Raw genomic sequence first — 27,958 nt, forward strand, 5'->3', positions numbered from 1 at the left:
GAGTTCTATTGAGCTTTCGATGACTGCTTGTATCCAGCAATTATATTCTTCATTTTATGATGAAGTTCAGTAGTCTAAGGAGGAATTGAATAAGACCAATACTGAGTTAGCCTCTGCTCAGGAAAAATTCTCTGACCTTTGTATGCAAATGGAGCAGCAGACTAAGCTAGTGGATACTCAGAAAGCTGAAATCTCTAAGTTGAAAGCTGAGTTGGCAGAAGCTAGGTCTCAAGTGGTTGCTGTAAACAAAGGAGAGGGATAAGTTACAGAATGAGAGTCAAGAGATGAAGGAGGTGATAGCTGCCCAAGCAGAGAAGTTGAAATCCACCACAGCTATTTTAGACCAGAGCAATGCTCAAATCCAGCAACTCAAAGATCAGTTGGCTCAGACTTGGTCTAATACACAGAGTCCTGTGCAGCCAGTTTCTCTTTTATCCCCTGCAGACTTGGCAGCTCTTCAGAGACAGGCTACCTTATGTCCCTTATTCCAGGCCAAGGTGGAAAGATTGCAATCTCGTATGGATTTGTTATGGTCTTCTTTTGAGCAGTATCAAGAATATGTTCCACCAGATCATTCCTTTTTTGTCCATTATCAACAACAGAAGTTGGCCTTCTATATAAAGCTTTCCACGATGGATTTACCTATTCCAGAGGATAGATGGAGTGGGGCCTGGTTATCAGATTTGCTGATAGAAGTCGTGAGGATGGTTTTTGAAGACTCTGTCACTCCAGATACGATGCTTGTGTCCTATATGTATTTGAGGGGTGATTTACTGATTCCAGATGATGAAGATCTGGCTTGGTATGTCGGAGATGTGGTATTGCAAGCTTCTTTATATGTCCGACATTTGGAGTTGAGGATTGATGAGATGTTCCAGGGATATTCTTCAAAGATGGCCGAGTGTCCTGAGTTTTCATGGCACACTATGGTTGATTCTGTCATTTTGAATCACCGTCAGGTCAAAGCTTCAGCTCATGCCCAGAACACTAACCAACTGAGGGTGGATCTTTTAGCCTATCTTTCCAATCAACCTCCATTTGATACTTCTTTCTTTGAAGCCTATCATCGTAGATCAGCTTTAGGTCCATCCTTACCCTGTCTAACTCATTATCAACAAATGGCTCATAGGTATGATGCTTATATTTCCCTTTTTCAATCTAACCCAAAAGTCATTTTACCCCTTCTTTTCCAACCTCAAGGATCTCCTCAAATTCCTATCTTTACCCATTGTTCTTTTATTGAAGATCGAGTTTTTCTACCTCCTGATCCTTGTCCTTCCCCATCCCCTGACATTCTATCAACTTTTCTTGCTTATCTTTTAACACCTTTCTTAACAAAAACTCCTCAATTTTCAGCCAATCCATCTTTAATCCATTCCTCATTTTATGATTTTGCCTATCCATCACTTCATCCTCTTTCATTAGTCCCTCTTCCATCTCCTAACACTTCGATTCCTAATCCTCCTCAATTGGTTAGTGGGTATCCAGGTTTTGATCAGAAAATTCTTCGAAGAAGAGGCTGGAGTTCAAATGATTCCCTTACTAGACCTCAAATCATTTGGCCATTGATCCCAAGAGAATGTATAAGTGCTAGTCAGGCTTATCAGAATTATCTGCATTTTGCTCAGCAGTATTCTCACTCTGCAGATCCTTCTGTGCGCTTAACTACTCATTTTACTTGGTACCTGGTGTATATGCATAGGCATTCTCATAATGATTCAAAGCCTATTCCAAAGTTGTGCATGAATGTCAATGTGAGCATTGATTCCCAGCAACTGGATGTATTGTACTTTCATGCCCTCTGTTTGCCTAGCAGATACCTTGTCCTGTTGGAAAGGATGTGCTGCCTTTAGTTTTTTCAGAATCCTCCCAAAACATTTGTAGATGAATCCTTATCCATGGATAGTTTTCAAAATCACCAATCTTTCAAGAGGTATCATCTTCATTGATACCTTTGCCATGTATGGTGGATGATTTTTAATGATAAATCTCTCTTTTTGGAGGAGTCATTCAGATGGTTGTGTTGTGTGTAGTGTTTGTGTTGTGGGTTAATTTATGTGATAAGATCGTGGTGGTTGCCTGTTTGATTTGCTTTCGTGCGAGCTACATTTTTGGAGAATTGTGGTGATGGTGTTGCTGGTTGGATAGTTGAAGATGCTGATGCAGAAGAAGAAGAAACCTCTTATATCCTTTACAAGTTTGTTGTGATTTCCAGTTTGATAAGAAGTGTTAATGTATAAAGGGTTTTCCTTTCGTTGTATTCGTTATATCAGATACAATGTGTAAGTTGGGGTCGTGGTTGGATGGACTGTTTTTGAATATTTATTGAAGATCAAAGTTGAGCTTTTGAATGAACTTGTATTTCCTTTTTCCTGGGTCGCGAGGACGCTTCCGTATTAAGTGTGGGGATATGTTGAGTGTTGAAATGACCTATTTTTTGGCTGATTTTTGTTGTTTTTGGGAGTTGAATGGTTGATTTTATGAGATGATTGATTGGTTTGGAAGTGGTTTGAGAGTGTTTTGGATAGGTTGGAATGGTTTTATTAAGCTCATGATGTTTATTAGTAGAGATGTGAAGTTCTGATGATGTTCTGATATGTTCTGATTGGTCTTGATTGGTTCTGTTGAGCTTCTATTTTGTTCTGTTTTCTCTCTGTATGGAGGGATGGAGTATTGATTGATAGGGTTTGAGATTGTTTGAAAGCTTATTGAGTGATTTTTGATGGTTTGGAATGGTTTTGGTATGAGTTATGTGGTTCTTATGCTTTCTGTTGACCTTTTGTAACTCTCTGATGAGCTTCTGTAGACCTTCTGTATGCTTTTGTATGTATTCTGATGGATGAGAGTGTAGCTTGGGAAAGTTTTCTAGCCTTGGAAAGAGGTGAATACAAGTGCAAAAGAGCTAAAAGAAATAAAAGAAGTAGCTGTTGAAGACTCAAGTAAAGACTGGAGTGAAGTGACAATGGTGAGCTACGAAAGGACACTGTAGTGGCTCTGGTGCCTCTTCATATCAGACACACCTCTTGGGAGGGGTATCCACGACCTAAGAATGATTATTGAGGGTAATTATTGAGAGATTTTAGTGAGGATATGATGTATTATTGATGGAGAGAGAGAGAGAGAGAGAGAGAGAGAGAGAGTCAGAGATAGCCAATTCTACTAAAACATTATGATTGTATGTGAGAGATTGAGAGAGAAGACTATGAAGACATTGAGAATGAATACTATGTGATGTATTTCCATTCAAAGATGGTGTATTCCTTTGCTTTATTTGTTCTATTGATGGATTCTATGAAGATATTGAAGAATATGGTTGATTCTATCAAATCCGTGGGAGATCTACATGATGTTGCATGAAGATTTGTTGTGCTTGGTGTTCTTTTCTTCATTGTCATCATATAAAACCTAATAAAAAAGCTTGTTGATGTTACAAGATAGATTTTCTTGCAAGAGAATTCCCTTTTCCTTGGTGTTCCTCTTGGGGCTCCATCCCCTACCTTGGCACTCCCTAGCTCTGCTGTCTTAGGAGCCGAGGTCTCTGCCTCTGCGTCTGTGACCCTCTTTCCCATTACCAACGTAGTCGTTTCCTCGGTTTTAAGGGTTAGCTTGGCATCAGTTCTCTTTTTTCGTCTCCTCCGGCTTTTCTTCCCTATTGAGGTTGCATCAAGGTTAGTTGGCCCTGGTAAGAAGATGCCTGCTTGTTTTGTTTGAGCTCACGTCATAGCATGTAGTGGGATGGGCATATCCTCACTACCGAAAGTTTCAACTCCAAAGAGCCCCAAAGGCACCGATGGCATGTTGGCAGCGCTCGTTGATGGCTTCCACCTAGGACAGTCAGGAAACAGATGTGTGATTCAACACTTTGTGCATCGGAGATCCGCTTTGTCCTTGTTAGCTTGTTCTCGCTCTGGGCAGCGTGATGAAATGTGGCCTGGATGGACGCAAGTCCAGCATGTGACCAGATCTTTGCTTGGCCCTCCAAAGCCTCTGCCTTGTCCTCTTCCTAAGGCCATCACCGATACTGGCCGATAGTCCATCAGGACTGGGTTGCCCTCCTCGTCGTAGGATACATAAGGATTGACATATGCCTCTTCCTCATTGGGCTCCTCCACAAAGTGAACAGGAGCATCGCTAGGTGGGTGAGTCACAAAAGGCCCTAGTGGCCTAGGTATACCAGTTGAGTTCATCTCCAGCCTAGGCACGACAAGTCTTGGGTCAATTGGTGCTGGAAGAGCTAACTGGGTTCCCCTGCCAAAGAAATTAGGTGGCCTATTACCTAACTATGGAGGGTTGTACTGTTGCGTATATGGGAGTCTCCTCGGCATTCTGCAATGCGCTGCATCATGTCCGAATCTACCGCAATTTGAGCACGGCCGAGATCTAGGATCTTGGCACTCCACTAGGAGGTGATTGCCATCGCAGTACACACATTGTACATGCGATCTTACTGGCTTTCTAACGAGCTCTTGCAATCGCGCAATCTCTAGTCTCATCTCTGCCATCCCTTGGTCGTGGTCTACACTCTTTCCCTTGTCCTGCGCGCTAGCAGTTACTTTTTCCCCTAAGATGGTTGATCTCTCAGGGTCCCTTTGGCTCACACTATCCCAGTTGGTAATCCTCATGCTACGTTCCCTGAGTTGATCATCTACGTGTATTGCCTCCTCGAAGACTCGAGCTAGCATGTCTCGTTGTAAGGTGGAGTTACTGGCCAAAGCCTTCTAGAGCTCCTCGCTTCGAATCCCGTTCATGAACATTGTAGAGACTGCCCTCTCGGTGGGTTGCTCATTGGCAGGGATTCTCTTATAGAGACTGCGCACCTGGGTAACGTAATCCCTAACGTCCTCCTTCTCCCTTTGATGATTGATATTCATCAACCTAACAATGAGATTGTCCGAGTACCCTACCTCCAAAAACCTCTTGATGAAGAGGCCCTTAAGATGAGCGAAGTTTGTACGTTCTGCGTCATCCAGACTAGAGTACCAGGTCCTCCCCTTGTCGTCTAAGCACAGGCCGAAAGCTTGAGCTCGCTGCGCAGGGTCAGTAAGACCGTTCACCTCACATACTTGCTCGAACTGCTCCATGAAGCTGTACGGGTCACTGCTAGGTTCGTATCGAGCTAGTTGTTTCGCTACTATTGGGATTCTAGTCTACCCTTTAGCTCCTTGCATGACTCCCAATCCTGACAGTAGCGCGGTGGCTAGGGCAGTAGCACTTTGCTCCATGGATGTATTGTCCATGAGTCACTTTGCCACTAGTTCACTCAACGTCATGCCAGCCTCTGCTGCCCGTTCCCTCTCTACATTCGGTCCAGACTTGGCTGCCCCAGCTAGGTCTAGTACTCATCTAGCGTCGTACATATCCACATCCTGCTGCAGCCTTCTAGCCCTTTGCTCATGGTTGTAGGCAATTATGCCTTCCAATGCTCTCTTGATAGCTCTTCTCTCTTCTTCCAGGTTAGCCACCACTTCCTCTACAGGTCTACCTTGGATCTCAGTCCTGGTGAGTAGATCGTAGTTGTGTACCAGTTCCTAGACCGAAGTTGGAAATTCTCCTAAATCTAATTAGTCTTCCCCTTGATCGCCTATTGATCCCAACATTGTTTCTGCCTCCAGCTCCACGAGGTTGTCGATGAATCCAATCAGCTCCGGTAGCTTCCACTCCTCTATCTTGTTGCTTCTCGTGTCTTTGTGTTTTCTCCAGGTACTACTAGTAGGGCGCTCAGGCACCTGTCTAAGTCTTGGGGTCTCCTCCTACTAGTGGGTTCCTTAATGTTATTAGGTATCCAGATGTGTTCCGTGTTATTTGAAAGCAGCGTCGACCCTTACTCACACGTTGTGCTTAGTGCTTTCGTGGTGCTTGGTGCAAAAACATGCTTTTCTCTTTTCTCGCTGTGTAGGTTTAGTGGAGCACAAAAGTGAAATGCCGATGCAAAAAGAGTTTAATGCAAACTCCACCTTGTTTCTACCCACGTTCTGAGCCTAATTTGAGTTTTCAACTCGGTTCCCGGCTATTCTATGGTCTTTCCGCACCCTGAGTTTGATAAATCTCTGAGGTTCTAATGGCCAAATTGGGTTCTGGGGGTGTTCAGGGTTGCGTCCTGGGGTCAGGTCTGTGGTCAGGTCAGTAAAAGATCCTTCTCTTTGTGTTCTGGCAAGATGGTCCAATTCTGGGAATCGGATCGGGATGGTCCGACTCTCAGAGTCGGATGGTCCGATTCTGGCAATCGGACCAGTATGGTGCGACTCTAACAGTCAGACGGGGGTCGGTCCGATTTCTTCGATCGGACGAGGTGCCTGATCGAACAGGTTAGTCCGAGTGGTTCGATCGGACAGGATGGTCTGATCAGACAGTTGAGTGTCCGATTATAAGGGGCAGTCCGAGTGCCACGTGGCACGTCCGACCGAGCTGGTCCGATTCTGGTAATCGAACCAGACTGGTCCGACTCACTCTCAGTCGGACGGTCCGATTCTGGAAGTCAGACGGTCCGACTCCCGAGCACGAGTGGTCCGATTTTGAAAATCGAACCACTGTAGGTTGGTCCGACTGCGTCGGCGGCGGGTGCGATTTCAGGGCGTTTGAACCCTTCCTAATGCTCGTTGCACTCAATCATCACAAAACATCCCATAACCGATCAGAGCGCTACTGGAACACACTGGACTCACCTGAAGTAGCACAAATCGAATGCACCTAGAATCGGGGTTGCGTTTCCTCGTCCTGTGAACCAGAAACTCTCTCTCTCATAAACAAAGCCAACTAAGAAAATGAGGTCTGTCCTGGCCTCCCAGGCCTCTTAAGGTTCTTTCCCAGCACTGCAACACCTTACAGCCAGTTCCCTGTCCCTGTTTCACCCAGAAGCTTGAATCTGGTCCCCTATTTTCCTATTTCCAGTAGCAGCCAGAACCTCTGTTTTCTCTGGTTTTACCCTAATCTAACCTTAATCTAGTGCAACCAATATGAAAAACAGAAATGCAGAACAATAGTCCTAATCTAATGCTTCCAACAAACCCAAAAACTTACCTATTCCTCAGATTAAAACCTCCTAAGTCTCTTAGTTATCTCGAGCACTGGTTCAGGTTGCAAACCCTACTTCCATGCTCGATCTGATGCGCGCGGCGCTCAAAGCTCGATTCCGCCTGTCCCGGCAATGGAACCAAAATGTGGGAGCTCTTCAAGCTCTACTGTGAGACCTACGGACCACTTATTGTTCAAGTGTTTCGAACTGAGCAGCCATGGCTACCTCTCACATAGTCGTCACGCAATGCCTACCTTACGGGTGTAGTGAGCTTACCTTGATGCTCGATCGAGTACGTTCCTCTCTCTTGCATCCCTGCAGCTCCACGATCCTTGAGGCAAGCTCAAGCAACCTCAATCCTTCACCCATGAGCTTCATCCTCCATAGCCACGTACGAGACTAGAGAAGAGAGGAGATGAGGAAACGATGAAGAGAGAAGATGGAGAGCTTCTTCTCCAAGATCCCTCACCCTCACACGATCACTACCTCACTCCCTCACACTCCCTCAATCCCTCTCTCAAGCACAAGCAAGGAGGCAAGAAGGCAAGAAACAAGAGGAGAGGAAGAAGACGCTTTCTACCACACACCAGAATGAGCTTCTCATTCACTTTTTAACTTTATATACATGCCCTAATTTCCATGGGCGGTCATCCCCCTTTTTTTACATGGCTGGCCATTAGCCTAGGTCCCTTTTCTCATTGTCTGTCTATCCTCCTAGCTTCCTTTCCACCGCCTGTCTACATTTACAAATTGCACGGGTGAGAGCCAGCGCTCTTTTACAAGATTTCAGGGTGCGCCTTTTCCATTTTAAAATGCGCCTTTTCCCTTCGGCATTTGCCTTGGACTTTTAAGGTTGCCCTTGCACTTTTGGTCTTTTATCATCTTCTTTCTTCAGTCGGGCTACCTTTTTTCCACCTTTGCCCTGCATCTTTTCCGCTTTCTTTTGCTTTCTTCGTGTTGGGGTTAACAAGAGCATATTCCAATGCAAATTGGGGTGGTGACCTTGCTACCCATATCATGGGTTTTATCATTACTCTAGTAGGAGGTCCCATCTCTTGGAGCACCAAACACCAAGACTTCGTAGCACTTTCTACTATTGAAAATGAATATGTGGCATGTAGGGTGGTTGCCAAGGAAATAATTTACCTAAAGAAACTCTTGGAAGATATCATATTTGGATATCAACCTCAGCAAATTCCAATCTTCACCAACAACAAAGCATCAATCTCTATCCTTCAAGGCCCAAAATTAAGTCTTAAACTCTGCCACATTGATATGAGATATCATTTCGTACGTGAATTAGTTGAGAATTCCCATATCATCCTTCAATATGTACCATCATGTGAAAATGCTGTTGATTTCCTCGCCGAACTAGTTCCCCACTTGAATCATAAAATTGCCATGCAAATCCTTTGCATGATCTGATGGGGAGGGGAAAATATTCTAGCTAAATTGATGAATTGAATGTAATCTTTTATTTCTTTATAGATACCTATGGAATCCTTTTGAGGGGGGATGTAAAGATAAAGTTGTGGATAAGGATAAAAGTTTGGATAAGATAAGGACAAGTCAATATGTGGAAAAAAGCATCCCATAGATATCCACTTTGTACATATCTAAGATATTTAGAGATGAAGCTCACCTACCTCATTTAATGTACCATGTATATATACAACTGTCAAGATTGTGGGAGAGAAGGAAGGAGTCTCACTTGTAGCTTTATTACTTGCACAATGGGGGAATACACACAAGGGTGGAGGCTGAAAACAGTTTTCCTCTTCTTAGTTTGTGTAAGCCAAAAGAACTCTCTTACAAAGAAATAGAAGAACCCTATATATGGGTCTCAAACCAAAGACAACTAACTAAGGTGGCATACTAACTGAGCCACGAATTAGAGTAGATAGGGATAGCTGTCATCTAGCTATTATTCATGGGTGGTGTACCAACCGCATCTACAAATGACAAGTCGGTGACATAAATGCACAACGGTCACCCTGGCATATCATGAGTGAAGCTCGATATCTCAACAACAACTACTAGCAATGAAATGTTCAACTGTAGTTCACTCCATTTCCATATCACCTCTATCTCTTTCTCTTATTGTGCACAGTATTCTCTTATCTACAAGTTCATGGTTTTCACTACACTGCTTTATGAGGCTAGCTGTATGGGTCATCATTTGGCTGGTATTTGTCTAATTACTTAGTCATGACAAGGATTCTTGGTTGGCTCTTAGAGCCCTGGTTAACTCCTAATCTTGCAACAACGAGATTGCCATTGCAGTGGCGCTATGCTCTACTGATGATTTTTCTAGCACTTACTTTTTAAGAAGCTCGCTCAATGTCAGATCACTTTCTAGCTCTCTTTCCCTCTCTTTGTCAAGTCCTCTCCTATTTCTGCTTGCTAGGGCTAGCATCGCTAAATCTCACATATTTCTATGTTTTGTCTCAAGCTTATGGCTTGTTATTCCTGATTGTAGGCCACTATGCCTTGAAAAGCTTCCCATGCTAGTCTCATTTCCTCTTCGAGGTCTACTATGATACCCTCGAATGTCCTACCGTGGTGGTCTGTAGATCATTATTGGTGACTAGTTGCCGGATTTCCATTGGGAAACTGCCTAGGTAAAGCTCTTCGCCACATACGTGGTTAGTGCTTAACTCTGCCATATTCGTGGTCTCATGCTTCACTAGGTTGTCGATGAGTTTGATCAAGTTGGGTAAATCCACTCCTCCAATGGTGTCAATCCTTGCAGTGTCTAACTCCTGTGTCGCGACCTCGCTTGGTCCTATACTTGGGGTTCTCTATCACTCGACAACGTTTCAGAGTCTTCTCCTACTGTGGTGGGTTCATTCTGATTGTTAGGTCTGAGTGAGTTCCTTCTTATTATTAACAAATAGTCCTCAACTTACACTCAATTGGGGGGGAGAGGGATGTGTGTGTGTGTGTGCTCTCTTCTGTGCACCGTGCGAAATCAAGTTTTCAGCTTTTCTTAAGTATACTTCAAGTGTTGGAAAACAATGTGGGTGAGAATACAAAGTGACAATTGCAGCTCTCACACTCTCATCTAAGGTCTCAATTGAATAGGGCTTCACGCTCAGTTATACTAGCCACTTGCTCTGGTCTCTAGGGCTTGTGCTATGTTGTTCCGCTTGATCAAGGTCAAATGGGGTCTGCTGGTTAGCCTACGGCTCTAAGTGTGTTGAATATGCTAACATGAGTATTAGCACTATTCTTGTTTGTTTGTTGGCTGCGATTTCTAGGGTTGGATTTGCCCCTAAAGGCGGTTGGTGAATTCCCTTGTTGCCAAATGTACTCTCTGTTGTCTCGGCGAGCTATATTTGTTAGTTTTGATGTGTCAAAATCTGGTATGTCTGATCGGACAGCATGGGTTGGTCCAAATTGAGTGTGTTCAATTGGCAAAATCGAACAGGGTGGTCCGAGAGTCCGATTTTCAAAATCCGACAAGGTCACAAGTCTAGGTATCCGATCCTCAGGATCGGATGCATGGCAATGGTCCGATTGTTGGGGTGTTTGAGTTTGGCACGTCCGAGACCGATTTTACTGACTTTGATCATCGTACATGTTAGATTGGGTCCGAGTGTTGGTCCTCTGATTCTTAGAATCGAACAGGTGTAGGGTGTTCGAGCGGCCAATTCTGGGAATCGTACCCTTGTGGACCGTATCTGATTCTATCGGCACGCAAACAACGACAACAAAAATCACTTTGTGACAACGATTTTGGCCACACCCACAAGCAAGATTATCCAAAATCCAAGGGTAGATACACATAAAGGTTTCTACACACCTGATCCAAGCAAAAAACTTGTGTGGCTTCCAATTGATTTGTTGGAAGCTCCAAGTCTTTCACAAGCTCTCAAGCTCTCAAGCTCTCTCTCTCTCTCTCTCTCTCTCTCTCTCTCTCTCTCTCTCTCTCTCTCTCTCTCTCTCTCTCTCTCTTATTGCAAAACCTGAAAGTGAGGTTTTCCTTTGCTTCTGAGGGTCTTAAAGTCTTGCTGGACTCAACCTTAATCTTTCCGATTACTCCTCGTGCGATTCTAACACCTCTAAGCACTCGTTTTCTCCATTTTTTCCCTGTTTGGGTTTTTTTCACAGCAAAAACCCTAAAATTTTTCCCTTTGAATCCTTAGTCCCATCCTACTCTAAATGCAACAAAAATCCAAAGCAAATTACTAAAATGGTTCCTCCTACTTGCCTAATCATTTTATAAAAAAAACTTAACTATTGCAAATATTAAAAACCCAAAACCTCCTACCTATCTCAAGCTCTGGTTTGTGGATGAAACCCTTACTTTGTTGCTCGATTTGAGGTGTGCAAGTGCTCAAGCTTGAATCCATTGGTCCTCACAATGGAACCAAAATGTAGAGTTGAGCTCCGCCAACACCCACGGACCACTTATTGTTCAAGCATTTCAAGTGAATACCTATAGGCATCTCTCACCTAGCCAATGCACCTTCGATCCTATCGGGGTGTAGTGAGCTTACATTGATGCCCAAACGAGTTGCCTCCTCCCTCAAGCATAGTGGTAGCTCTATCGTTCAAAGTGGGAGCTCAAGCATCCTCAAGCCTCCACCTCTAAGCTCCATCTTCCATAGTTGCGTGCGAGACAAGAGAATACAAGAGAAGACAAGAAGAGAGGAGATGATGGAGAGCTTCACCTCCAAGATCCCTCACCCTCACACACTCAGTCCCTCACACTCTCACACTCCCTCTCTCAAGCACACACAAGCAAGCAAGAAGAGAATAGAAGAAGAGAAGAAGATGAGTCCACTTTGCCACACACCAAAGAATGAGCTCCTCATTCACTTTTTAACTTTATATATAAAACCCTAAATCCCTTTTAGACGGTCATCCCCTTATCCCCTCTTTACATGGTTGGCCGTGGCCTTCTAGGCCCTCTTTCCCATTGTCTTGCTATCTTCCTAGCTTCCTTCCTACCACCCATGTACTTTTACAATTTGCACATGAGGGAGCCTAGCACTCTTTTACAAAAAGTCTCGCATTTAAAAATGTTCTTTTGCCTTTGCCTTAGCTTTTGAGACCGCCCTTGTGCTTTCAGTCATTTCCCTTCTTGCTTCTTCCATTGTGTCTGATTTCCTTCTAGGCCACCTGTTTTGGCTCCCAACTTGCGCTTTTCTACTTTTTCCACTTTTCTTGTGCTGGTTGGATACATCCAGTGACCCTGATCGAATGGCTCTGTCTCTAACCCCCTAGCTCTTTTCCCATTTTCCCTACACCCTTACTTAGGACACATCAACATTAGGACATACCTAGGGAGTCTTAACTTGCCTTGGTTGACCTTTCTCCCTAACTCACTTGCACATTTCATCCGTTCATTTGATTCACCCAATTTCATCAATCCTTACTTATTAGAAATTTGGACAAGGTTCTTCAACATAAAGCCAACAATTGTATTAGCTACCGTGTGTTGTTGATCCCACAGAGACCCCTGCCATGACACATAAAAAAGAAAAACAATTGTTTGAAAAATAGGTTTTATTTACCTTGAAGAGTCCTATATAGCTCAGCCTTCCACCCTTATGGAAGATCAACCCGAAGGTTTTGTTTCCACCAAGATTCCTCCCTCAAGTAGCAACAAGGCTCTCAGGAAGCCTATCATGAGTCACACAAGGGTTAAGCGGTTCCTAGGAGCCTAAGGGGTTTACTAGCGAGAGCCCTCCTAGCACCCTCACCTCCTCCTACCCAAAGGTTATCTACAGAGAGACCTCTCTCCATCAAGACCAAGTTCGAGCTCTCTAAGGTGGTAAAAAGCCAATCCCCTTAGTGTAGGGTTCCACAACTAGCCTTGGGGAAGGTCTAGCATGACTTTTTTATTCTGTTGTAAATTAGGCTCAATTGGGATTCTATACTCTACAATCATATCTTTTTAAGTGTATCAAGAAATCTCTTGCAAAGCATTATTGCAATCACAAACAAGATGGCAAATCAAAGCAAGATTTAACCTAGTAGGTAATCTTTTTAACCTTCCAACTCGGTTTCTCTTTTCCTTGGAAGTTTCTAGGGTTTTTGAAATCTTGAGCTAATAGCTTTCCCCATTGACTCTTTCCTTGCTATGATAAGCTTATCTAATTTGTTTAGGTTATTGATTGCAATCCCTTTTGGCCTAAGTCCCTTGGTTAAGATTGAAAGATCAATCTAATTGTGAGCCTTGATTGAGAGGTTGGATTTCTATGTGCCAAAATAGTGGCTAAGTCTTGTCTTAACTTATGAAAGCTAAATCAAAACTTCAGGCCCTTTCTAAATAAGCATCTTGTATTGAGATCAATGCTAAGCAATCTATCAAAGTGAAAAAATTTTCTTAAAGCTTAGGTTCCTAATATTGTGAGTATCTCCCTCTTTATGTGGATTTATGTGAATCTATCCTAGTGATCCTAAGGTTCATCAATAGACTAAATACATATCAAGAGTTTTATCCTAATTAATAATGTTGAATAATATGTGTAACTTATTCTATCAAAGGAAAGTTTTTTTTATACCTCTAACTTATTTTTATAACAAAATAACAAATTATTTCTAGTTACATTAATCATTCTTTTTTTAACTCTGCATGATTTAGAATGCCCTTAATATATTTGATGCATTTATTCATTCTTTTATTCATGGTCAAAGTGGAATTATATAAATTTTCTAATTGATTTTTCCAAAATCTAGTGTTTAACCTATTTCTCGATGCACGTTGATTAAATTCAACTACCTTTGAAATTCTTCCTAATTTTTACATCATTTTACACTATCCTAATTTATTTGTTTAGGATAGATAGAAAACCTAGTGTTTAAATTCTTCTCTATGTTTCCCTTTTTCTAAGTTAATATTTTAAATTAATAGTTTCTATGTCATCCCTTCATTCCTTTATGCCAAAATTTATTTCCTAAATTACAAAACTTGATTTATAATTTGAAAAAAACCTTGCAATATTTCCATCTTTTGTGTTAAATTAATCTTAAATCCTACGAAAGAACTTGGGATTGGTTTGCAAGTGATAGCATGTTGTCCATGCTTGCGGGTTCATTTGTGGCTCTAATGCTTCCCACTCCAGAGTTTTGCCTCTTCAAGGCCATCACGTGTATACAACCTCTTGCATGCTAGACTCCCAACTTCAACCAACTTGAAGGATACAACTAAGAGCCTCGAACAACTAGGCAGGGCCTTTGTAAGATGGGGACCTTGTATAGAAAATTGGAGTCAACCACCACAGGTACTAGAGGCTGAGGGGGTGTGAATAGAGTTTTCATAAGATGAAAGAGATACTCCTTTACATGATCTTGTTGATGGGAGATGATGACTCTCTTCTTGTCCTTCTTTTTCTTTACGGTTCTTCTCTCTTCCTCTTCTTAACTTTGTTATCTTCTTCTTCTTCTCTTACTACTTCTCTCCATTTTTCTATCCTTTCCTTTCTTGCTCTTTTTTCTTTTCCTCTTCTCCTACTTTCCTCTAGCCTTCTTCTACTTCTCCCTTTGTCTCCTCTTCTTCTTCTCTTTCCTTTTCCTCTCCTCCTCTTCTTCTTTCTACTCGCCTCTCTCTCTCTCTCTCTCTCTCTCTCTCTCTCTCTCTCTCTCTCTCTCTCTCTCTCTCTCTCTCTCTCTCTCTCTCTCTCTCTCTTTGAGCATATAGTAGAGTGGTGCAGGGTAAAAATGGGCATTACTAAGCCTTAGCTATAAGCTATTTATTTCTCCATATTGTCCACTTAAAAAAGGCTACAATTGATCTCATTCTTCTCGACAATCTCGAAATTGGTTGTGTGGTGGCATGGCGACCTTTGAGGCTCTTGAAGATGACGAGGAGCGAGTGAATCCTTCGAGCACTAATGATTTTGATGATTGGTTACAATCACACAATAGGATGGAGCTCAATAGAATCGAGGCAGGGTTGGCTATGATGAGTTCAAGGAGGGTGGCAACTCTTGTTATCATGTGTTTTTTTTTTTTTTTTGCTTTTTCTCTCTTTCAATTAACCATAATACTTAAAGTTTTAAGCCTTTGAAACTCACCTCCCTCCCAAGCCCCAACTCACATTGGGTGGGGGAAAGAAGTAATCAAAACATTACATCATCCTTTATCCCAATCTTTTCTTAGAATCACCTCTTCTAGGGGTCTTTAATTAACTTACCTTGAACTTGTTCACCTTTCATCACTTGAGATGGAATTTAATTGAAGAATGATATGCACTCGGTGTGTCCTTCTCTAGCTAGGAGATATGCATCAATATGAGGCTCTTATGGCCCTAGAGGATCTCCAATTTCTAGACTTAGTTTGTTGGTACATGAGCCAATGGTGCTATATAAGGTAGATTAGGATTACGAGAGCTTTCTTCAAGGGCTTACCTATATTGTAGAATCATCTTGTGCTCTTCTCGAGTGATTGCTACACCAAATGGTTATATCATATCAATCTAGTATATTTCTTGATGTTATGGGCTTTGTAGGAGATAGTTGAGAGTGTCACTCCTCTTGTTTGGCCCTTCTCATGAGGTGTGAAGGAGACTACTTTGGTGATGAATTGGTTGAAGATATCTTCACTTTTACATTCTTAGTTTTAGATGAAGGATTAGGTATCTTCAAAGTGTATCTAGCTCTAATACTATGTAAAGGAATACTCAAACAAAGAAGTAAAACTCAATGTATACAGTAAAAAAACAAACCCAATGAACATAATGGAACTAAAAGGTGCAAAGGACTCAAATTCAATGAATGAATAAACAATCAATGTTGATATGAGTATGGTGAAGCTCAATTGAGGAAAAGATGAGCTAGAAGAGGACTCTTTGATAGCTCGAAGAGTGTGTCATACCTTGAATCAATCCCAAAATGTAGGAAGTATTCTCTAAATGTGTTTAGCATTAGTAAACACGTATTAGAGTACAATCTATGGGGACCAAGTTGATTGGTATAGGAGGTAGCGGGGTGGCCTACTAGCTAATGAAAGTACTAGGTGGTAGTTCCAAAAACATAGATTGATGCAAAATTGTAGTAGTCCTAGGCTTGACAACTACTATGAGAGGTGGAAAATGGACTATATTGTAGTGTATAGGATGATGTGGTAGTTAGTTATGTACTTTGAGTAAGATGGGTGGCAACTACACAAGATTGAAATACATTTCAATGATGATTAACAGCTTTGATATGCAACCATAATGATGAGTGGTAGCTAAAAATAAGGGGTCCCTTCTCCAAACGATTAAACAACATTGCACAAGTTGAGATATTTACTAACTTTGGTGCAAATAGGAGCAAGATGTAGGTGCCACTATTGACGAATGATGAACTTGCTAGAGTTCGAGTGGGAGATAGCTAGGCACTTTACTCATTTGAGGCTTTTGCATTGTTGCTTCAACTATTTCAACTTTGTCAATGTAGATTTTGAAGGTCCTTTGAATAATTGGAATTCCTTTAAATAGGGTTGTTAATGGAACAATGACACTAGTGGATGCTAGGGTTGCAATGATAGTAGACTTTATAACTTGAAGTTAGAACTACATGGGTGTCTGATGCCAGGAGGCATATTCCACAGTGGATTCCGTGAGGTTATTTTTTCCACGGTGAATTCCATAAAACTATATTTATTTACTAGGGCTCATACACAAGGTGGATTCCTTGTGCGAGAAGTTGAGGAGGACGCTTGTCCTTTTTGGGTGTCAAATTAATTTAATGTGCACGTGGGTGATTCCACAAAATACATATTTAAATTCATGGACGTTTATGAGTTTAGAGTGCACTCATATTAAATTAAGGTTAGGACAGAGTTCCAACCTATTTATTTATTTTGTAGCTGAAGACTCCTAGGTATTCACTTTTGTTGGTTTAATTTTATTGTTTTCTAATAATTGTGAATACTTCAATTGTTGTGTAGAGCAAGCAACAGTGGCGTTGGGAAGCACTGGGCAGTAGCATATTCAGATTATCGAGAAGAAATTATCATTTTTGATGGGTGCCACTTTATCATTAAAGACGTGGCGCTAATATTTATTTAGGCATGCTTATTTATTAAAGCACTTGACAAACATTTATTATTTTGTATGCACATAGGCGCTCGATTAAAATATTTCATTATTTGACATTGTATTTGGGCATAGCCCGACTTTTGGGACGCCCAAACGCTTTACTCTTTATTTAGGCAAAAGCAAACACAAAAGCCAAAAGCATGCTAATTATAAATTGGGCTATTTTTTAGCTTGGAGATTAATAAAATTATAAATACATGCCTTGTGAAGCACTCACACAAGGCATAGGGGGAGATTGTACCCAATTTGTTTATTTTCTTCATGTCGTGCAAACCTTTATTTTTATTTTATGAGCTTTAGTAGAGTTCTTTTGTTCTTGGGGACCTTCCAGCGCTCGCTACGTACGCATTCAACATCCGATTTGTGCACCAGTGGTATCAAAGCGAAGCTGAGATTAAGGGCTTCCAATCACTTGCCATCTCGCGCAAAGGCAAAGCTTCTGGAATGAACGGGCTCTACAGGCTGTCTCGCAACAAACTATCAATACTAGCGTGTTCCTAGCGATGAAAACCCCCCTGTTGTGCTATCAGATCGCGAAGGACCTCACCCAGGAAGCAAAGGACCTCTCAGGAAGCTCCTTTGTAAAGATATTTTTTTTCCCTCTCTTAGACAGAAACTGTTAAGTTTTATATCAACTGTTAAAGCTTAATGTTTAAGCTTATAAACCTTAAGCTCCAAAGTTCAACAATCGGCGGCGGTAGCATGTTCTCAATGGCTAATTCTGATAACGTCTTGACATCCTGCCACAATTGATTCAAAATAATTAACCTTTTTAAAGCTTAAAGTTTTACGCTTATACTAAAGCTTCAATTCAAGCTTTAATCTCCTTTATAGTGGGTGTTCACACCGAGCTACTCCTGAACCGGTTACGCAACTCCAACAAGCCTTTGTTCACACCTGCACTTTGGCAGAATTGATTTCTAGCAAGCAGATTGTCACACGCAGTCTATACAGAAGAATTTCGTGCTTGGAAGAAAACCGTCATCAATTGCCGTACCTACGAAAGAAGCAAGATCATAAAAGAAAAAGTCATTTTTAAAAATTAGCAAGCCTTGTAAACCCAAATTTGAGCTACGCTCATCCTTCTAACAAGATTTCGAGTGTGTCAGGTTGTTTGAGATTTTTGCAGGATGTTCGATCAAAACATGGAAGATTTTATGGGTAAAGGTGATTTGCTTGAGCCAACTATGGAACAAAAATTGGACCTAATCACGATGCAGCTTCAAGAAGAGTGAAGAGCACGTCAAAATTTGCAAGCACAACTGGCTACACTTCAATGATCCATTGTCGATCAAGACGAAGCGCAACCCAAAGACATTATTCGACATACGAGTGATGTGACACTCCAAGCACAGTCTTCAGGAAAGAAGCCAAGATAAGTAAAAGAAATTTCAAATTTCGTACTTTTAATGGGCAATGTGACTGCAAAATTATTCTCACTTTTATCAGTCAACTTGTGACTATTTTAATGAAGAGCAATATGCTGAAAAAGATAAACTTAAATGCGTCACTAACCAATTAGCAGACATAGCATCATTATGGTGGACTGTCATCCGCAAGAGTATTGATTGTCCCTCTACTTGGGAGGCATTTCAAATGAACATTTTACAAAATTTTCTTCTACTTTAATTCCATGAAAAAGCTATCAAACAATGAGATTTTCTGCAACAACAAGATCGTGAATCCATACCACAATACACTAAGCGTTTCTGGAATACCTTATTTCAACTTCGAATGCTTAAAGATGTTCCTAAGGTAATCCACAAGCACAAGTATATGTCCAATTTGCTTGGTCACTTCTATGCAAAAGTGAATATGTTTAAGCCAAAGACTTTGGAAGATGTGATTTCTCTAGCACATGATGTTGAAGATAAAATTCGTAGACGAGAAAAGTGACCACAACAATTTTAGATTAATGGTAACTATGATACAAAGTAATTCAATTCTAACTTCCAAAGATTCAATCAAAATCGCTTTGTTCCTTCTTCTTTTTGTAAACTGTGGAGTTAACCCTTGCTTTACCATCAAACACAAATTCAAATCCTAACCCAACTTTCTAGCCAAAATCCCAACATACCCAAACTTCCAGCCATCACCAATAATGTTTCGAAAGCCAAGCCTATAGTTTGCTACAAGTGTCAATGACCTAGACACTTAGCAGTAAATTGTCAATCCAAAAAGCCAACTGTTCACATCAACTACTTAGGAGCAACTAAAGATGAAGACCATGGAGCAATGCCAGTTTTTACGGAAGATGAAGGTGATATCGGCAATGCTTTAGATACTTTATTTGCTATGCCAAATCCTCATTCATTATTAACAATGAAATGTCTTGTGCATGGTAAAGAAAAGATTGTTTTACATGATGATGGGAGCACACATGATTTTATTTCTGCAAAGTTGGTAAAAGAATTAAATTTACATATTGTTCCAACTCATTATCGCATAAAGGTTGCATTCTTAGGCACTAAATACAATGGCACACAAGAAGTTCATGATTTAGAAATTAAAATTGGTGATTATGTTGAGCATAGAAATTTATTGGTTGTGCCTTTGCAAGCTAGTAACATTATTTTAGGAATGCCTTAGCGTCACAAATATAATCCCGATATAGATTATTCCTTACATTCAATGAAAATTTATTCTAACGAAAAACAAATCACATTACATGGACCGCACACCTTAGAAAATTTTCCATTGCTTAGTCACATACAAGCTAAACGTGCATTAAGAAAATGTAGCAAATCATACTTAGTATGGTGAATAAAATTGAAGCTAAGGAAAATCATATGCATCTTAGGCACGCACAATTTCTTTCATAATTTAAAGATTGTTTTGCTGTTGATTTACCCCCTGGTTTACCACCTACACGACCCAAAGATTATAAAATAGACTTAATCCCAGGTTCTCAACCACCATGTAAAGCACCTTATAGACAGAATCAAATTGAACAGAAAGAAATTCAAGCCCAAGTTGAAGAACTGTTAACCTCAGGACTCATTAGGCCTAGTAGTTCTCCTTTTGGTGCACCTGTCTTATTATTCAAGAAGAAAAACAATACCTATAGGATGTTCATTGATTATCGTTCCCTTAACCAGATCAATGTCAAGAATAAATATCCGATCCCTAGGGTAGATGATCTCATGGATAAACTACAAGAAGCCATTATTTTTAGCAAGATAGATCTCAAATCTGGATATCATCAAGTACGATTGGATACACCTGACATTTCAAGACTGCATTTAGAGCTCAATTTGGTCATAATGAATTTCTTGTTATGCCTTTCAATTTGACTAATGCACCAGCTACATTCAATCGTATGATGAATCGAATATTTTTGAAGCATCAGAATTGTGTAATTGTTTTCTTTGGTGATATATTGGTTTTCAGTAAGAATGAGAATGAACACTGTGAACATCTATCTTTGGTTTTCAAATTGTTGAAAGAGAATCAATTGTATGCTAACCCTGATAAGAGTGAATTTTTTCAAACTCAGATTGAATACTTAGGTTATATTGTTTCTTTTGATGGTATTTGTGTTTATTCTAAAAAGATAGAGGCAATTTTGAATTGGCCAATCTTTAAAAATGTGCATGAGTTACGTTCTCTCTTAGGCCTTGCCAGCTTTTATAGAAAATTTGTACGAAATTTTTCATTACTTGCATTGCCTTTAATGAAATTGTTAAAGAAAGGTGTTGTATATCATTGGTCTGATAATCAGTAAAAGTCTTTTGATTTATTGAAACATGCTTTAACACATGCACATGTTTTGCAATTACTTGATTTTAATTGACCATTCTTCCTAGTAGTCACTAATAGGAATAGGAGCTGTCCTCGTGCAAGATTCAAATCTCGTAGCCTATTCTAGTTGCAAGCTTAAACCCTCTGAATTGAAGTATTCTACCTATGATAAGGAATTGTTAGTTGTAGTACAAGCTTTACGTCAATGGAAACATTATCTAATGGGATTTGAATTCATGATCAAAACTGACTAACAAAGTGTCAAACATCTCCTTAGTTAGCCACAAATCTCTAACCGTCATATTAAATGGGCTGCTTTCATTCAAAGTTTCCATCCACTCATCCAATATCAACCCGGAAGAGAGAACGTTGTTGCCGATACATTGAGTAGAATACCAAGTATCCATAATATTTCCGTTCTATCTTTTGATTCCCTTATTCCTATGAAGGATAACTATGACCACGATCCCAATTTTCAAGCTGATTGGAATAAATTAGTTGCTAATAATTGGATTCCAATTGATTCTTTGTCTTATTCTGATGGATTTATATTTTATGAGAAAAGATTCTGTGTTGCTTTTCCATTTATATCATTTGTGTTGCACGAAACTCATTGTCCCCCATATCAAGGCTATAGAGATATTATTTCTACTTTACATATATTGGTTGAAGATTTTTACTAGCCACACATAGAATCTGATGTTTCTAACTTTGTATCTGAATGTTTAATTTGTCAAAGAGTTAAGCGACACCATGGTAAGCAATATGGTTTGTTAATGCCTTTACCGATTTCTGAACGACCATGGGAACATATTTCAATGGATTTGATAGCTGGTTTGCCTAACACACAAGCTAATCATAATATGATTTGGATTGTTGTAGATCGATTTAGAAAACAAGCATATTTTCTACTATGCAAGAAAACATTAACTGCATCTCAAGCTGCACAATTGTTTTTGAAGATTGTTTTCACTAACCATGGTTTGCCAAAAGTTATTATTTTTGATCGTGATTTTAGATTTTGTAACAACTTTTGGACTACTTTCTTTGCTAATTTAGGTACTAAGATTGATTTCTCACATGCAAAGTGTGGAAGGAACGCTGGTTAGAACTATATGATAACCTTCAATGTAGACTAGTGTAAATTCTTCCTTCATTTTTCAAATGTTTTGGTCATATTAGACATAAAGTACTCGAACCTCAAAATTTTATGAATGTAATAATGCAATTGACATATTGCAACTAAAGTACTCGAAAGTCAATGTTCTTTTTTTGAATTTTATAGGGGTTTTTCACTAATAGTACTTCTACTAGGTTTTCCGTATGATGCCAATAGATAAATGATGGTTTTTTTGAATGATCATTGATGATGGATGGATGGATCCGTGAATAATGATGAATCCATCCTATTGATGTATAGATGATGATGGTTTTCCACATTATGTAAAATAGATAGATGATGGTTTTCTTGAATAATCCGAGGTGGAGACTAGAAGTTAGAAGCTGAATGCATAGTATGTCGGAGAGCTACTGGATTTTGAATGTCGGTCCACGAAAGTACGCAGGGAGTTTCTAGAATTTGTTCTGTGCAGTGTACTGCTTCTCAGGCAGACAAGCAAAAACCGTTCCTTATATTCAGAATCATCATCTAAGGTCGAGTCAGGTAGCAGAAGTGCCTGCCTAGTGATTTTTCATTAGTGAGCACTGGTGCTTTCTGTCTGGCAAGCAGACAGGATTTTCCATTCAGAATTGCCTGTCCAAGATTTTAGATTCGGAAGCATCATCGAGGTGAAATCATCATATTAGCACAGGTGTCTGTCAAAGATTTTTCATCCAGGTGATATCAGACAGCAGAAGTGTCTGTCTAAGGTTTCTCATTCGGAAGCATCATTCAAGGTGGAACCATGTAGCAGAAGTGCCTGTCAAAGAGGATTTTCATACAGAAGCATTAAGGAGAATTCATGTGACAGAAGTGCCCGTATCAAAGGTTTATTTTTAGAGTCATCAAGCTGAAGTCATACAGCAGAAGTGCCCCTCTCCTCATTGAGAGTAGCAAAGCAATGCCAGTGTGAAAGCCCGGATATCGAGTCATTAGATCAAGGCACTCGAGGTTTGCTAGAAAACCAAGCATCAAACCTGCCTACAGTTGCAACCTTAGCACTTGTCCACTGTCTTCTCAATTAAGGTCTTTCAGCCATGGATATGCATCCGACTGGTCTCCCCCGCCTCGTCGGCCCTGAAGGTGTTGAGTTCCCACATTCGGATGTCTCATCGCAGTTCCGCTACCTGCCAAACAACGTGACTGACGAGATACCCCTAGCTCCCCCTGATGTGCTGCATTTTGCCAGCCGTACACAGCCCCTGCATGTGCGTGCCTCCCCTGTCAGCCCCCGCAGCCCTGCACCTCATCCTATTCGGTTGCGAGAGGAGCATCCAAAGCTGGGGAGCCCTAGAGACACCTCCTCTCCTCACCTTCTACTTCCTCCCGAGCACAAACCTCTCCATTTGACTGCATCAGATTCCAAGTCTCCTTTTGTTCTTCCACCTTCATCTCGTGGTCCTCCAGTACATACCTTTTTACCTCCAACAGATGCCTTGTTTAAAGACAAGCATGATGTGGAGGAGTCTCCTTCCATGGCAAGTGTTACTATAAGCAAGCAGGAGGTTGAAGTGGTGACAATGAAGATAGATGTGCATAATGAAGATCATTCCGTGGACGACTGGTGCGTCTCTTCTTACTTGCAGGGAAGAAGTCTCTTGTGTGTATGTATGATTTAACAAGAGTAGTTGACCCTGGATGCTAAGGTGGATGAATTTGATTATTTGCCTGTTTCTTTATGACCTGTGTTTTGGCTATGATAATTTAAAGTAGTCCAACAATATTGGAAGTCTGCTGATGATGCACCTCTGTTTGCATGCTTCAGCTCATTAGAACATGTAAAAACATGGGCAACAACAAATTTTGATGCTAACAAATTGGTCTGCAAGGATGAAGCTTGCGATCAAATGCCCCTACACACAATTTATTTAGGACCATGGAACTTAGAGCCATTACACTCGTAGGAAGTTTACACATTGTCGTCCTCTCTTTGGCTTTAATTATATTTTCTAGCTAAAGCCAGCTGTAGGCACATAAACCTCCCTTCTGTTCACTGAGATATGATAGAAACGAGCAGATTCAGCACTATGTTTGACTCATGCATTTGAATGGATCTTCCAGCTGTATATTAAACTTGAACTAGACATCCACTTGATTTAAAGAAATGGAGGCAACAATGCAGATTAGCTGCCAGCTCTATAGAAATATTGTGAAAGCTTCTGTTGTCCAGTGCTGACATTACTGGTTCCAGACTTCCTTTGGCTCTTATCCCTCCTTTCTCTGGGAGGTTGCTGTTAGATTGCAGAAAATAACTGCACTCAAGAGAAATGAGCTAAATGCAGGCATGTTGCAGAAGCAGAAGTAGATGAACAGAGGTCCTATGGGTGCCTGAAATTGGTAAAAATTTTAGCACATGATGTCATGTTGCTAAGGAACAAAGCTGGGAGTTAACACTAATTGACCAATCTTTTATTACTCCAATGCAACATGCAGTATAGTCGTTTGTTATCTATTGTTGTCATTAAATTGAGACAGAACAGATGTATATGGATTATTTCAACTCTGAATGTAAGACTGGTGTCTTTTGAAAAAGTTGTCAGGATGCAGCAAAATTATTCAGCTTATTTTGGATCATGAGAGTATCAAATGGGTACCTAGTCAAAATTATTTAAAAGGAAGAAACACTTGATATATGAGTTGCTTTAAGACTTTGATTTTCACCTTAGATGTAGAAAGGGTCACTACAATGTCATTGCTGGTGCCTTGAGGCAGGCATTGAAGTTGCATCTTCCACACAAAATTCTAGAAGGTAATGAACATGGTTTCATGACATTCACTAGTGATTTCTTATGAGTCATTTAAAGAAAATGGGTTGATGATCCATTTTGTGCATGTGTGGCCTGTATTAAGAAAAATAGATCCCAATAGCTTTACAAACCAGATGACATAAAATATGATGTTAAGTAATGACAAAATGATATTTTATAGTTTTCTCCCTGGATAATGGGCACCTTTTGTGCAAACCCAAGGATGGTGACTATTGGTACCTTGTGTTAGTAGAGTACAAGGTAACTTCGTACTGTGTTTCAGAAGGTCTGAAATATGAAATACTGGAAATGCCTGAAATCTTTCAATGTTCCTTTGAAACAACCCCATGAAACATGTGACTTTTCTTGACATATATTTTTATATTTTATTGTGTGCCTAATCAAGGCTGAAAAACTATGTTCTTGAGATGAAATGTTTCAGGTTTGAAACCTTTTGTGGCAATGCTGCCGGTGCTGCTGTTGCTAATCATAACTCTTGCGTTTCTTATTAGAACCCATTCTTAGGTTTCCTAGAGAGGGTGGGATTGAATCTAACTTGATTGGGGTCTTAATAAAAGAAAGTCTACCCATTGTATCTTGCTAGGAGGACCTTAGCCTAACAAGCTAGGCTGAAGGTTCCTAAATCCTCTTCTCTAAGATCTTGAGATGATTGAAGGATTTCCTCTTCAAGATAGGCATATGAAAGCCTTGTAACGTAATTTCAACTTGATTCATTTCTTCACGTAATCCATGGCTTCTCATTCTAGCTTTTTGTTACACTATTCTACAAATAATGACATTCAAGTTAGATTACCCATTACTAGGATGTATGCTAACTTCTCTACATGAAAAAACATGAACTTTTGACAAGTCAATGGAGTTGTATAAATAAGTCATTAGTTGTCATGAGGGCATGTATTTCTGTAAGCCTCATGTAACATGTAGATTAATTTTTAATCACACGTTTAAGTAAATGTTGCACATGTGAGGTGCAACTGAGGTTAGTGCAAATTAATGAGCTTGGGTCCCAAGGGAATCAGTGGATGTCAAGGGCAAAAGTTGTTGTTTGTTACGTTGCACAGATACTAGGTGGTATCTAGTGCCAGCTAGTGGCCTAAGTCATTTATTTGGCATAAGTGTCAGTTGATGAGACTAGAGATGTGGCGTCTAATGATACTTAACGCCAATGTGATGGTCAAAAATGGCACAAAGACACTTGGGAGATGAAGTGGCCTAGCCAATTTAATAATTATTGCATTAATTTTCAGTAATTTTAGACTGAAAATTGATATAATAATGTGGATAATGTTGGAAATTCACTTGGAAAGGTTGCCACTTGTTAAATTTTCCAAAGGGATAATGGGAAAAACGTGGGGAATATTGAGAAATCCTTCACCCTTCACCCGCTGTTTGCATTTTTGCGTTTTGCGTTTAGGGTTTGCAGCCCCAAAAAGGGGTGCCATCCTAGATTGAATGTGCCTATTTATAGGCCACACTCTCATTCATTCCTCATGGCTGATTCATTTAGTCTATCACCTCTTCTCTCCAACCTCTCCACTACCCTCACACCCCTTCAGGAGGACATTGCGGTTCTTGGTTCATGGCTATCTTCATCATCTTCCTTGTGCTACAACACCCTTGTTTCCTTGTAGCACATTCACTCCATAATTTAGAACTTCATCATTCCATTCATCAGAGTTTCTTCTCTCTTCTCTTCTCTTCTCCATGTTTGCCGAGTTCACTCCGTGTTCCTCCCCACAAACCCTAATGTCTCGTTGGTACGTCGCCTTTTGACATGGTATCAGAGCTGGATCTGCTCAAACAATGGCAAAGATTCTCCACTCTAGTGATAGCAAAGATCGGTGGGTGGCAGGTTCAGCATCCACTTCTCTTCTTCTTCCACTGCATCAATATCTCGGTTTTGCAGGTTTCAAGTGTTTTCAGATTGCTGCCCACACCCCTTTCGCGGAGGACATCGCACTCTCAGCTGCCCCTTGCTGTCATCTACAGTCTGGCACATGTTTCCAGCCTGCCACCTGCTGTTTGCAGCTGTTTATAGCAGAGTGACTATTGCCGACCACTTTCCATTCAGAAAATAATCTCGTTTTTGCAGATTTGAGGTATTTCAGCTTGCTGCCCACACCCTAGATGTAGAGGACATCGTGGTTCAAGTTGGTCATTACTGTCTATAACAGTCTGGTGCCTGTTTCCAGCCTACCACACACTGTTCGGAGCTGATTTCAGCATACTGATTGCTATTGTTGGTTTTTCCTACGTTTTTAGTCTTTCTCTCTCCTCACCTGCGTTTTTAGTCTTTCTTTCTCTTGCACTGTCGCCTGCATCAGATCCAACCTTTCTTGGCTGCATTTGCCCACAAAGATCCTTCTTATTAGAGAAGACAAAGATTGGTGGCGGGTTCGACATTAATTTTTGATTTCTCTATCATTTCCGTGTGCATTGGGAGATATCCTTTTTCTCCTTCCCACCCTTCCTTCTCCAGTTTGCCACACCAGTGCCATAGCTTCTTTACCAACAGATGACTAGACTACTGGGTGCTCCTACTGTGGCATCACCGGACACACCATTGATGCTTGCCGACTTTGACCTTTGCTCCCCACCCCCTCAGAGTATATGCGTCTTCCATCGGGCACTCCTTGTGCCACCTCTCCTTTCTGGGCCACAAAATCGTTCTTCATCGGCTATCAGAGTACTATGCTCAAGGCAGTAAGACGCATCCGATACGCACTAAGTCCTTTCGAGCACATGGAGGATCGATCGATACTACGACCTCCTAAAGATTGTTGCAATGCCAGCGGCAGTCTTCTCCTATCTATTTTCGGGTACAGTGGCTACCATGGCTCGCGGTTTTGCAGTCTACTCCATTGAGAGACAGTGATTGTCCGCTCCTTTGAGAGACAGTGGTAGCTTGACCCCTTCCTCTTCTTCGGTTTTCCGGTCCGCTCCATTGAGAAGCAACAATTGTTGTCTACTTATTCCTCAGTTTGAGCCCCACCCTTCACCCTCGCCTACTCAAGTTCAAGAGGCCACCTCTGGGAGTTCGTTACCACCCCAGATACCTTTTTCAGCACGACGAGCGGCACTTTCTTTATCCTTAGACATTTCGGAGTTCGTGATCCATGAGTTTTTGGATACCCTATCTACCTTAGAGAGGGATTCAGAGGGGGATGATCTTTCTTTGCCCTCTGAGGGGGCATTTACATCTACTACGACTTCAGAGGGGGCTCCTATTCCTCCAGTTTCAA

General features: G+C 40.8%; 1 protein-coding gene across 1 annotated transcript; it reads left to right on the plus strand.

Moving 5' to 3' along the window:
- The first annotated feature begins 22,144 nt into the window (after window positions 1–22,144).
- LOC148033638 (uncharacterized) lies at window positions 22,145–24,480 on the plus strand. The gene is made up of 2 exons (XM_087682340.1): window positions 22,145–23,512; window positions 24,010–24,480. The coding sequence occupies exons 1-2, from the start codon at window positions 22,986–22,988 to the stop codon at window positions 24,029–24,031; spliced, it is 549 nt and encodes a 182-aa protein (XP_087538466.1). The 5' UTR covers window positions 22,145–22,985; the 3' UTR covers window positions 24,032–24,480.
- The last annotated feature ends 3,478 nt before the right edge of the window (window positions 24,481–27,958 follow it).

This window comes from Lygodium microphyllum, chromosome 7 (genome assembly GCF_053477565.2).
Source record: "Lygodium microphyllum isolate KBCC chromosome 7, Lygodium_microphyllum_v1.1.10, whole genome shotgun sequence".
Classification (NCBI taxonomy): Eukaryota; Viridiplantae; Streptophyta; class Polypodiopsida; order Schizaeales; family Lygodiaceae; genus Lygodium; species Lygodium microphyllum.

Excerpts from the sequence above, each read along its gene's own strand:
- LOC148033638 (XM_087682340.1), top strand. The coding sequence starts at position 22,986 with ATGGATATGCATCCGACTGGTCTCCCCCGCCTCGTCGGCCCTGAAGGT. Across the intron at positions 23,513-24,009 it reads GATCATTCCGTGGACGACTG|CTGTATATTAAACTTGAACT; the intron begins GTGCGTCTCTTC and ends TGGATCTTCCAG.